At 47.3% G+C, this 11,948-nt stretch overlaps 1 protein-coding gene across 1 annotated transcript; it reads left to right on the plus strand.

Annotated features, from left to right (window-relative positions):
• Positions 1-1,141: 1,141 nt before the first annotated feature.
• KDELR2 (KDEL endoplasmic reticulum protein retention receptor 2) lies at positions 1,142-11,745 on the plus strand. The gene is made up of 5 exons (XM_072349534.1): positions 1,142-1,367; positions 6,176-6,276; positions 8,585-8,743; positions 9,496-9,748; positions 10,519-11,745. Exons 1-5 carry the CDS (start codon positions 1,277-1,279, stop codon positions 10,551-10,553), a joined length of 639 nt encoding a protein of 212 aa, XP_072205635.1. The 5' UTR covers positions 1,142-1,276; the 3' UTR covers positions 10,554-11,745.
• The last annotated feature ends 203 nt before the right edge of the window (positions 11,746-11,948 follow it).

Raw genomic sequence — 11,948 nt, forward strand, 5'->3', positions numbered from 1 at the left:
TGGTTCTGTACAAACATCTCAAGCAGGGTCTGTAGCAATGGCCCCAGCTTTCTTTGTTATTCTGATTTTAATGCAGACCGCTGTGGAGTTATCAGAGGTCTTTGGGCTGGATGCTTGATGGCAGTATCCTCCTTCAGCAGGCTGAATGTGAGCTAGCAGTGTGCCCACATGGCCATGAAGGCCAGCGGCATCCTGACTTGTGTCAGAAATAATGCAACCAGCAGCAGCAGCAGGTGATCGTCCCTCTGTACTCAGCGATGGTGAGGCTGCACCTCAAGTGCTCTGTACAGCTTTAGGTCCATCACTACAGGAAAGACACTGAGGCCATGGAGTGTGTCCAGGGAAGGACAATGGAGCTGGGAAGCATCTGGAAAACAAATCTTACAGGGAGGGAATTGGGATGGTTTGTTCTGGAGGAGGCTCAGGGGAGACCTTACGGCTCCCTACAGCTCTAAAGGGAGGCTGCGGTGAGGTGGGGGCCAACATCTGCTCCCAGGTAACAGCGATAGGACGAGAGGGAACAGCCTGAAGTTGCACCAGGGGAGGTTGAGGTTGGATATTAGGAAAAACTGCTTCTCAGAGCAGTCGGGCGCCAGCACAGGCTGTACAGGGAGCGTGTGGTGGCTGAGCCTGGCGGTGTTCAAGGAGCACGGAGCTGTGGCACTGAGGACATGGTCAGTGGTGTGGTGGGTTGGTGGTGATCTTGGAGGTCTTTTGCTACTTGAATGATGCAGGTCTGTAAAGGTGCAGTGTTGGCTTGTGCTGCAAGGAACAATTGTTTTGTTGTTTTTTCTTCTTTCTGGAGGATTTGTAAGCACTCCTGGGCTGTGCAGCATGAACCAGGCCCATCGCTGCTTCCACATAATATAACAATCGCTATCAAATACCAGCCGCAGCGTCCGAGTGCCGCATTACGTGGCCACTTCCTTCTCCCACTCGTGCTGCTGGGCCCATTCCCCGGTTAAGGAAGAATCTCGAATCTGCTCGTCTGAACGGTTCCTGCGGAGCCTGCAGCCAAACCGAGGCCCGCATCCCGCCCTGCCCCATGTGCAGGTCGCCCACCAGACCCGCTCCTTCCCCCGCCCCGGGCTCGGCGGGCGCCGCCTCAGCGCTAACGGCCGCGGGGCGGGGCCGGCGGGGCCGCTCCCTCCACTTCCCAGCGTGCACCGGGCGCGGCGGCTGTCTGGCCACGTCCCCGGGCCACGTCGCTCGGTGCCCGCTGAGCTTGCGCCATTTTCGCTCCCCGGCTCCGGGCTGCTCCGCCGCCTCCGTCGCCATGAACATCTTCCGCCTCACCGGGGACTTGTCCCACCTGGCGGCCATCATCATCCTGCTGCTCAAGATATGGAAGAGCCGCTCCTGCGCTGGTGCGTGCGGAAGGCCGCCGGGCGGGCGGGGGGAGCGCGGCGGGGCCGGGTCGGGCCGAGGGCCGCGCCTGCCTCCGCGCTGCGGGCTGGGGCCGGGAGCGGCCGGGGCTCGGCTGTGCTGCTCTGCGGGGCTGCTTCTGCCACGGGGAGGGGGCGGAGGGGCCGGGGGCGGCGCGGGGCCTGGGAGGCGGCGGGGTGCGATGGCGCCCATCTCCTGCGGCTCCAGAAGCCGCCGGGCCGCCCGCTGGCTGGGCCGAGGGAGCCGCGTTGTCCCCCCGGCAGCGGGAGCAGCCCGCCGGAGCTGCGGCTTCCTGCGTGCCCGGCGTCGGCGGCTCCAAGTGCCCGAATCCCTGAGCAGCGCTGCCTCGGCCGCCCCCCCAACCCCGCGGGGCGTCCCTTCTTTATGTCAGGGCCCGGTCGGCGCCGAATGAATGGGGAGCCGGGCAGGGGCGGCTGCTGCCGGGCCCGGGCTGCGCTCAGCAGGAGCTGGAGGCGTTGCGTCCCGTTCCCGAGGCGCGCGGCCGTGCCGGACTGTGCGCCGAGCTGAGCGGCGCTCCGCTGCCTGCGGGCTGCGAGGAGCTGACTTGCACTTCGCACATCCTGAGTTGCTCTGTTCCGTGCTCGTGCAGGGCGGGCCGGCGCGCTCCCCTTTGATTTTCTGCAGTAAGAGTGCCGAGGCTGAGTACGGGCTGAGGAGCGACGGCGTGTCCGTACGAGCGGCTGCGGCAGAGCTGGGAGGGAGAGCCCGGGCGCTGCAGCACGCCGTGCTGCCGGCCTGCTGTGACGTGGCAGCGGGAAGGAGCGGCGGGCAGCCCGCTGGGCCCGGCGCTGGCAGGGCTGCGATTGCTCCGCAGTCGGTGGGTGTTTGTGTGAGGGATCGGTTTGGGCTGCAGCCCGAGAGAGCCGAGAGTGGAGAAATGGAATCTCCTCTGGTTTGCAGGTAAGAGGGAGAGCACGGATTCTCTATTTCCAAATCGGGTCACTTATTGCTAACCACATGATGGTGTGAAAGAACAGTCATGCTAAATGAACAGCTTTGGTTTATAGTAGTGTTTTCTTTGTGTGATTTCTAACATTGTAACATACACGAAGTAAATGACTCTACCAGTTAAATAGGGTGCTGTCAGCAGGATGTCTTTTTTGACACCGAGGAGCCCAAGAGCTCTTTCCTGATGACCCTTCCTGGCCCAAGCTCAGGGCACTGGGAACACTGCCCGGATCTGACAGGAGAGGATCTAACTCCAGCTCTAACGTGGGGTTCTGTGTTCTGCCACACACGAGGAACGTTGTCAGAGTTACAACCAAACAAGGGTTAATGAGCTGAGAAGTAACGTTTTACAGTCTGAAGAAGGGAAATGAAGAGTTCTGGTGCAAGGCTACAATTTGAGTAGTACTTTAGCTGGGAGACATGGAAGTGACCTTTGGACATGAGGTAATTTTTGTAGTGTAGTACAGCATAACCCAGTCTCTTTCTCCTGTTCAGAAGGTGCTCTGACATTGTTTTTCTTGGGCCAGTTATGACTGAGGATCACTGCTGGTAGAGGTTTGTTACTAAGGAAGAGGAATCATGCTTGTCACTGGTTTTGGTACCACTTTCTCCAGCACAGAGAAGCAGATGTGCAAATACTATGTGTGGCCCTCAGCTCTCCCATCTCTGTGTCAGCCGGCATCTTCTAACACAGCCGCATGCCTGCAGTCATTCAGCTGAAGCAGTGATTCATTCACCTTCCTCAGCTGAGCACTGAAATGTGTATTTATTTGTGTGGGATTGTCGCTTGGTGTGTTTTAGTTCTGCCTGAATCCTTAGGAGTAATCCAGATCCATTTCTCATCTGTGGGATTAGCGTTGGAGGGCTGGAAGGAGAGCAGTGCCTCGGGGGAGCCTGGGTTCTGCTCTGGGGGCTGCTACCTGTGGCAGCTTCTGGTTGTCAGCTGTCGTTTCTGTGAATAAAAGCTGTGTCAATATATTTACCCAGAACATGTTTGTGAAGTCTGTGACAACAACCCCTAAAGGTTACCAGTTGATGTTCGGTACCTGCTGGGTGCCATTGCGGGGGGGCTTTATGGAATTCCGTTGTGTGGTCAGCTGAGCAATTTATAAATTAAATAAAATTACACCTCGTGGGTATTGGGGACTGAGGAGACTGAGCAGGCCGGCAGGTGCTTTAACAGTGCGCCTCCCTGGCAGTAGGAGCTTAGAAAATAAATGGAGGTTTCTAGGTGATTGTCAAAGCGGAGGCTGTGATCCATGAAGAGCTACGAGCCGCATGGTGCCTGCTCTGCATCTGTGTGAGCCCGCAGCCTTTGTTAGGCAGAGCTGGAGGCCTGTGGGAGCAGCTGGAGCCAGGCGGCCCTCACAGCACACTGCTTTCTGGGGGAGACACGGCTCCTGCTTCTTGGAGCAAGGCTGTGCCACGAAGCTCTGCATTGTCAGCGTTAGTCAAAATTCATCTCTTTATTTTTCCTAATTCGGTCAATATGCTGAACAGATAACGAGACAAAAGCAAATCAAGTTGTGATTTCACAGTTGGCAGGGCGACAGTTTTTTGCATGACTGCTTGTTTGAGCTTTTGCATTGAGGAGTGGGGGAAACGCTCACTGCTCCGAACAGCAGCTCGGAGATCATTACTGGGAGCAGTGGAGAATGCTGCAGCTAACGTGTTAGTGACTCTGGTGTTGTAATTAGGACATCCGTGAGACTTGAAGAATACTCTGCTTTCACACGTTGTCATGGTCAGACTGTATTTTCTGATCCAAGTCAAATTAGATTGTTTGTGCTGTGAATTACTGCCTGGGAACCGATTTGCTTCTCTCGGTGTTATTTGTCAAGTGTTAAAGGTGACCTGCAGCAAATTATGTGCTGAATCGTCTGGAAAAAAAAGTAGTGTAGGTAATGAATGTGTAATGCTTTTGTTGGGCGATGGGGCGGTCTCATAATTTCAGGTATCTGCTATGCACAGCACCATACGTTAAGCTGAAGGTTTTATGCAGTACTTTGCCACAGGCTGTTGCCAATTTGTGTTTTCTCAGAACATGCTGCTTTAGGTAGGTCTGGAATTTCATTTATCTTTTTGAAGGAAATTTTGCCTCTTGGTCAATAAAATTTGAGTTTAGAGTTAGGTTGGTTAGTATTTCTTGAGCAGACGCAGAGGAGTTGTGGTTCTGTGGCTGATGCAGACTTCGTGCTAAACTAACTGGCTTTTGTTCTTTAAAAAGGCTGTGAGGGCTCTGCAGCAAAAAGGTGGCCTTCCTTAGAAAAGCTTCAGTTTTCGCTTTCATGGCCATGATGTGCAGTAGCCCAGTGCCCTGCAGTGCCTCCATTGCTGCCAGCCCCACAAGAGCAAGCTGCAGTGGATGCTGCTGTGCTTTGGCCTGGCAGCTGGGGAGTCTCCAGCTGTTGCTTTTAGCCAAGCTTGGAAGCAGGAGTCAAAGAAGTTTTTTAGTGTGTGAAGATAAAACAATAAGGAAAGGTGGAAATTTGAGCCCAGAGCTTTGTGAAAAGAGGGAATGGTAATGCATGTAGTTATCTCCAGAGCGAGGTAATGTTTATGGGAATGAAAAGAGTGGGAGGAGGAGAATGACAGTGTGGTCTGTGTGCGACAACTGTGAGCCATGGGCCCAGCCAGCACTGTGCTGCTGTAGTGATACAGCCCTGTCATCAGACCCATCAGTGCCATGTTCACCGTGTCCCTCCTGCGGCTCTGCTCGTGGTGTGGATCTCAGCTCTGCTCGTGGCACAGAGCTCAGCTCCCATCCAGCCCTCCTGCACCCTGTGAGCCTTTGTTCTGAACTCTGGACCTTGCCTGCTCTGCCCTACTTACCTTGGAAATCCCTTCAGCCTTGGTTTTGTGGTGTGTTTCCAGAACTGCAGGCTATCCTCAGGATTCAGAAGTCAGTAACACTGAAAGCATTAAGAAAAACAGCAGCTTCTTGATTCTAGGGGCAGGTGAGGTTGCACTTCTTGGGAGGAATTTGTTGAATATATTTTGTTATTACATTTGTATTTAGATGACAGTACACCTTAATCCAGACATACAGCAGTGGCCAATAATAAATGTATTTAATACTCTCTGCATTGTTGTGTGTGGTTAGTAACTAAAACACCGCGTGAAATACCCTAATGTTGCACATGGTGATACAACACAGGCTGGAGGCTGTGCACACCAGGGCTGTGGGCCAGGCCTGTCCTGTCTGGAGGGCTGCTGTGAGCCGTGCTGCGGGCTGCTCTTCTGTTGGGGTTCAGAAATGTCAGATAAACTGCTGTCTTCGCTTTGGAGAAGTTTGGTGGCTGTTTTTGGCTGTTGTTCTTTTTAACCAGGGCTTTTGTGTGGTTGCTTTGCAGTCCACATGATGAGGTTTTGGGGTCTCGCTGTTTGCTGTACATTGACCTACTACAGACTTACTGCAGGTCTGTAGTATCTATAGTACTTACACCATTCCAGATAGAGAGAACTCTTGGTAACACTCTGAGGTTTGAACTGTGGTGCAGCTTTGCTGCATGGCGCCCAAGGTTAGGCAGCTCACAGGTGATGCTTCTGGAGATAACAGAAGATACTGTAAGTGACTTCTGAGTAGGGCTAGCAACTTTTCCAGTACAGTAACATGTAGGTAAGTTGCCGCTGAGCTGTTGAGAGAGGTGAATATATGGTTCTGGTTATACAGCTTTGCTCTGGAAACCCAGATTTGGTCTTAGTTTTGTGATAAACTTGCATAGAAATAAGGGATATATCCTTCCTCAGTTTTGGCTTCAAGTGTTTTAAAGAACATTGTTGCTTTTAAAATAATTAATTATTTCCTTTATTGCTTTAGGTATTTCTGGGAAAAGCCAGCTTCTGTTTGCACTGGTCTTCACTACCCGCTATCTGGACCTCTTCACTTCATTCATTTCATTGTATAACACATCTATGAAGGTAGAGTATACTGGAGATCAGAAAAGCTGGTATTGCTGCATGCAGAGTGCTTAATTTTGTGAACGGAGGCATCTTTAAATGCCCACGGTGTAGTTGGGTCGAGAGTGTGGAAAATGGACTCAAAACTCTCCTCTCTTCTATGCTCTACATGCAGTATTTTATAACTTTGTGTGGGGACTGTGACATTTACAACAAATGCCTCTTTGGTTATTGAAAATAAAAGCCCTTGGCAAAAGTAGTTTAAATTGTGTTTCTCATTTGAGGTGTTAGAAACGACTGAAGAAAAATCTCTTTCTACAAGGGAAACTTGTATCCAGAATGCATAGTCAGAATTGTCACTAACATCTTGTCAGAGGCTGATCACAAGTTTTCAGGAGTATGCTTCAAGAATGTGGCTTGCATCTGATTTATACCCCTGTGCTTGTCAACTGGATGCAAGTCAGCTCAGATTTGGTTTTGTTGGCTCCATTTGTGCAAATGCTGATGCCCAGTACAAGGAAATAAAGCAGCAGACTGGAAGAGTACAGCCTGTTTGGCACTGGTGGCACCAGAGCAGACACCTTAATCCAGTTCCTTTATTCTAGGGGTTTTTGTGATGCTTTTCAGTTTTAGATCAGAGGATAATGTAACTTTGCCAGGAGGAAAGACTGGATAGTTAATAATGTGGATAATACTGAAGAATTATGGGAACTTCCTTCAGAATTTCCTTCAGGTTTGCTTTTGTGTTTCTGTTTGCTTGCTGTTTTGTTTTGCTTTTTAAAGCAATATTAATTGAACCAGAGGTGCCAGCTTGAAATGTATTTATCTGGAAGTGGTCATCGGATATATAAAAAAATACATGTTTCTTCTGTGCTCTGGGAACATAAGCAAGTTGGTACCAACTGCCTTTCTTACCGATTTGCAGACTTTAGTTCCTGTGGTTTGTAGCTTTCTGTATCACACACTTGTTTTCTCGTAGTCCCTCTGGGTATAGGCTGCATTTCTTTTATTTTGATGTCTCTGGAAACCTTTTGAGCGCCCCAGAACATACTATTCTCGTTGAGTAACTTTCAGGGAGGAGCTGGGGTTCACTGATACTTTTTAGCACTTTCTCTGACCACACATATTACCTTTAGCCTACAGTGTGGTTGGGGTTCCTTAAATGTGATACCTTGCCATAGAATTACAGAACATCCTAAGTTGGATGGGACCCACAAGAATTATTACATCCAGATCCTCACTCCACTCAGGACCACCTAAAACCAAATCCTATGTCTGAAGTGTTGTCCAAGCACTCTTTGAACTCCAGCATCCTGAGGCTGTGATCACTGCCCTGGAGAGGCTGTGCCACCTGCAAGCAATGGTTTTACTGTTGCTTTCTGTTTGCTTGTTTAAATCCATTTCTTTTTCATTGTGAAGAACCTATGCCAACTATAATTAGTTGTTTGGAACATTTTTCTTTATGGTGAAACTGAGGCAAATGCTAAACTGCCTAATGTACTGTGTTAGAGTGTCTTCAGGACAGTGCGAGTGCAGTCCTGGTGATGGCAGAGTGCCCTTCAGTAAGTGATGTATTCTCTGTGATTCTGGTTACTAACTGTAAAATAAGGCTACTTACCCGTCCCATGGGGAATAAGTACAAAGTCTACTGTGCTATAACAATTAAAAATGGTAAGGCTCAACATCAACTGAAATTGAAACTGAGTTCCTCTTCAGTGCTCCTGGCAGTCTTTTAGCTCTTGCTTTCATGGCCTGTTGGTTTCAGAGAACACTGGCTCTGCAGATGTATGAGATGTTTAAAGCTGTAAGTCAAACAAGCTGGTTTGTTATGTGTTAAATATCTGGGTCTAGGTGGGGTTTGATTCAGTACCTTTTTAATTGCCACATGAGCCACCACAGCCATGAACTTTTTGAATGGAAAAAAAGAGACCTCTCCCTATTGTGTGTATGCACACATACATTTTTAGCTTAAGTGTTTAGCTTAACTGCTCCCTTTGCAGCAGCAGAAGCAATCTTCCAGTCAGTGCTGCAGCTGTTTCTACTCAAGGAAGGGTCTCTGACATGAAAGGAACTTCTGACAGTCACTTCATCCAGAGGCAAGGTGACACTTTAAAACATCATTGGCTCATTGGTTTCGAATTATTCCCTGCTGAGAAAAGCTGAATACTGCCACATAGCATGAAATTGAAATTGCAGAAGCATGTAAGCAAAAAATACAAACTGAAAAGACAGCTTATTCTTCTTAGTACCTAGGAATAGCTTTGTTCAGTGAGTTTAATGTAATCCTGCACCCTCTGTGGCTATTTCTTTTTCTTTCCTCACTTTTCAGCTTATCTACATTGCTTGCTCGTATGCCACCGTGTACCTGATCTACATGAAATTTAAGGCCACCTATGATGGAAACCATGATACGTTCAGGGTGGAGTTTCTGATAGTTCCTGTTGGTGGTCTCTCGTTTCTTGTCAATCATGACTTCTCTCCTCTGGAGGTGAGTTGGTTATGGGCAGGAGCTTGCAATTACTTTCTAAAACATGCAGTACATGAGGTGTGTGTGTGTGTGTGTGTTAGCAGAATGGGGAGTGTTCTGAAAGTTGTCTGTGTTCAGTAGGTTCAGGTCAATTCTGTAACGCATCTTTACAGCGTAGTCATCGCTGAGAATTTAAAGCACTTCAGGATTCTGATGTTAATTAACATTGAGCATTTTATTAAGCAGGAAGCTGTCTTCTCACAGTAATTCAAAAGAATCCCCCCTTTTGTTATGTATGTTAACAAAATAACCCAGAACGCGAGTCCTTGGTGCCACCTGGTGAAATCAGTAGAAGCTGTAATGCTTGTTAAGTTCTGTAGGAACAGGAGTGCCATAGAGTATTAGAAGGGACTGTTACATTAGGGATGCGTCTGTATGTTCTGTCAGTAAAAGAATATGTACTCAGAGCAGCAGCACTGGGAGCGGTTTTTAATGGTGTTGTATATCCTGAACTGATAGATGGGTAAACTTGTATCAGCAAGCTCCCCAGATATTGGGAGAGTGGTGTCTGAAGACTCGCTACCTTGTACTGTTCCAGGGTTGATTATGAAGCTTTTGTTTTTTACTGTATCAAGGATAGTTTGCCAAAACACTGTGCTTGTTCCCCGTAGAGTGGTTTTCATTGATAGAAACGAAAGGGCAGCTCAGGTACCTCCTGTGCTTCTGTTAACAGTATGGCAGTTTCATAATCTGTGCTGGTTTTCTCATTCCAGATATTGTGGACTTTCTCAATCTACCTTGAATCTGTCGCCATTCTCCCCCAGCTTTTTATGATCAGCAAAACTGGGGAAGCGGAGACCATCACTACTCACTATCTTTTCTTCCTGGGTCTGTACCGTGCCTTGTACTTAGTCAACTGGATTTGGCGCTACTATTTTGAGGGATTTTTTGACCTCATAGCGGTTGTTGCTGGTGTGGTCCAGACTGTTCTTTACTGTGACTTCTTCTATTTGTATGTTACAAAAGGTGAGTAGTGTGATGACTTGCAGCTTCAGGTAGTGAAATGTAGCACTTTGCAGATGTGAATCCACTTCACAGACATTACTAAGTTGAGAATTCTGTATGCAAGTTATTACTATAATCTCCTTTTTTAGATTTATCAGGGACGCGTTCTACCAGTTCAGGGTATTTGTGAGGCCTGTTTTTAATACAGATAAATGTATCAACAGTTTGAACTTTATTGACAAATTTGGAAATAAGTCTGAATACAGGTTGGAATTTTCTCTGTCAACAAGCACGACCCTCGTGCTTCTATTGACAAAGCACTTTTTGTGCAGGTGTTACACTTACAGACAACTTCCTCCAACACTTTAAATACTGTTGGAGTCCAGAGGTGGCTGCACGTGTCTGCAGATGCTAAGCATGGAAACAGTTGTTTCAGTTGGACCTATTACCAATTCTGCTGTCATTGGTATTCCAGCATCCATCATATAACCACAAAACTACGTGAATGGGGCTGTTAGTCATTACTCTAAAAACCTGCAGTCACAGGATAGTGTGTCCAGTGGTGCTGGAAAGGGAGTGCCAGGGTGTCATGAGAGGGCAGGGTTGGAATCCTGACTTCATTGTAGTTTGCTGATCTACATTGAGTAGAGAGACAAGTTTGGAAGAACTAAGGGCAGTGTACCTTTTCTACCCAAGTGACCAATAGGTTTTGATCCCTTTGAAGTTCTAGCAGTTGTGTTTCTTGGTCACATCTTTGTTTTGCTAACTTTTTAATTTCTCCTTTCCTACAGTACTCAAGGGAAAGAAGCTCAGTTTGCCAGCGTAAGTGCCAAAAACCATCACCAGCATCTGTCCTTTTGGATGCTTGGACAGAACAATCCTTATCACAAGCAAAGGTGAAGATGCTTGAGACAGAAAGTCAGAAACAGCTCTTTATAGTGCAGGTAGTCATCAGCGGCTCTGTAAGAACGGAGGAAAAACAACCAGCAGATTTCTGTTTGACGCATCTTGCCTTTATCTTTTTTATTACTATGTATAAAGATTTTTTACATAAAGAAACTTATACTGTATTAATAAATTCAGTGTATGGTTTCAATTGGAATAATTCCAAAAGTGAGATTTTTGTGAGATTGTTTATGACCAGGAAAAAGTGCAAACTTTTTGTTTTTTAATTTTCAAGAATTTCTTTGAAATTACTGATTTTTTTTTCTTTTTTTTTTTTTTTTTTTCAGTGCACAAACATGTGCATCCTTGATGGATGGTACTCATCTGTTCTTTCCCTTTGATTCAATTTTCATTCCACTATATTTATTTTTTTTTTTTCCAAAAGGTGAATATTTGTCAGCTTGAATCTAAAACCACCCATGTTTGATGTGATGTGCTGGTGCCCGATCCTTGTGCCATCTGCTGACGTGGAGTTCCTTGTTTAAAACATACGTTGGTGCCAGAAGGGGAACGCTCACATTCTGTAGTTGTCCTCCTTCTAAAACAGGCTGATGGCAAGAGGGCAATAAGGAAACCTTGCGGCCACGAGAAATTGGCCTTTCCTGTTTTGCCACGTTGTTTGGGAAGGTAATCCCAACAGTGATAGCACTTGGCTGTGCAGGTTGTGAAGAGTGAGAGGTCTGGTTATGGTGCTTAGTGGCAAATGCTTGTAACTGTATTCTTCATTCCGGAAAAGAAGGTTAAATATCTCGGATGTGCAGCCCTGCGACACCACTGCAGCTATAGAAATGGGAGACCTGTAAGTTGTTGATTCCAGTAAATCTGTAGGTGATCATTTTTAAACAGTATCTACCTTTTCTTTTCAATGAGTGCTGTATAAGCAACATCCATGTTCAGCTTCAAGTGGTTTTTGATGTCACTTTTGGACAACTAATATTTTTTTAATAGACTTTCCAAAATCAGCAGCACCAGTTTCCATTCTTTATCCTTCAGATGATTCCCTTTTTTTACTGAGCTGTTGCATGATTTATCCTGTGTTACCATCCTCAATAAACACTTTATGAAATGGTGAAGATGTTATTTTTATTATTCTCGGATTCATTTTTTTTCAGTGAAGCTGGAAGTTGTGGTAGAGATGAGCTGTTCGGTGTAGTTTGACTCGTTGGATGCTGCTGTGAACGGACTCCCCTGGATCTGTTCGCGCACCTCCCAGAGCCGCAGCATTAAGAGCGGTGCCATGCGGAGCAGAGCCATGCAGAGCAGCGCCGTGCAGAGC

Source organism: Excalfactoria chinensis, chromosome 14 (genome assembly GCF_039878825.1).
Source record: "Excalfactoria chinensis isolate bCotChi1 chromosome 14, bCotChi1.hap2, whole genome shotgun sequence".
Classification (NCBI taxonomy): domain Eukaryota; kingdom Metazoa; phylum Chordata; class Aves; order Galliformes; family Phasianidae; genus Excalfactoria; species Excalfactoria chinensis.

Coding starts and splice junctions, on each gene's coding strand:
- KDELR2 (XM_072349534.1), top strand. CDS start 1,277: ATGAACATCTTCCGCCTCACCGGGGACTTGTCCCACCTGGCGGCCATC. Junction 6,277..8,584: donor TGTATAACACATCTATGAAG/GTAGAGTATACT, acceptor CTCACTTTTCAG/CTTATCTACATTGCTTGCTC. Junction 8,744..9,495: donor ATGACTTCTCTCCTCTGGAG/GTGAGTTGGTTA, acceptor TTCTCATTCCAG/ATATTGTGGACTTTCTCAAT.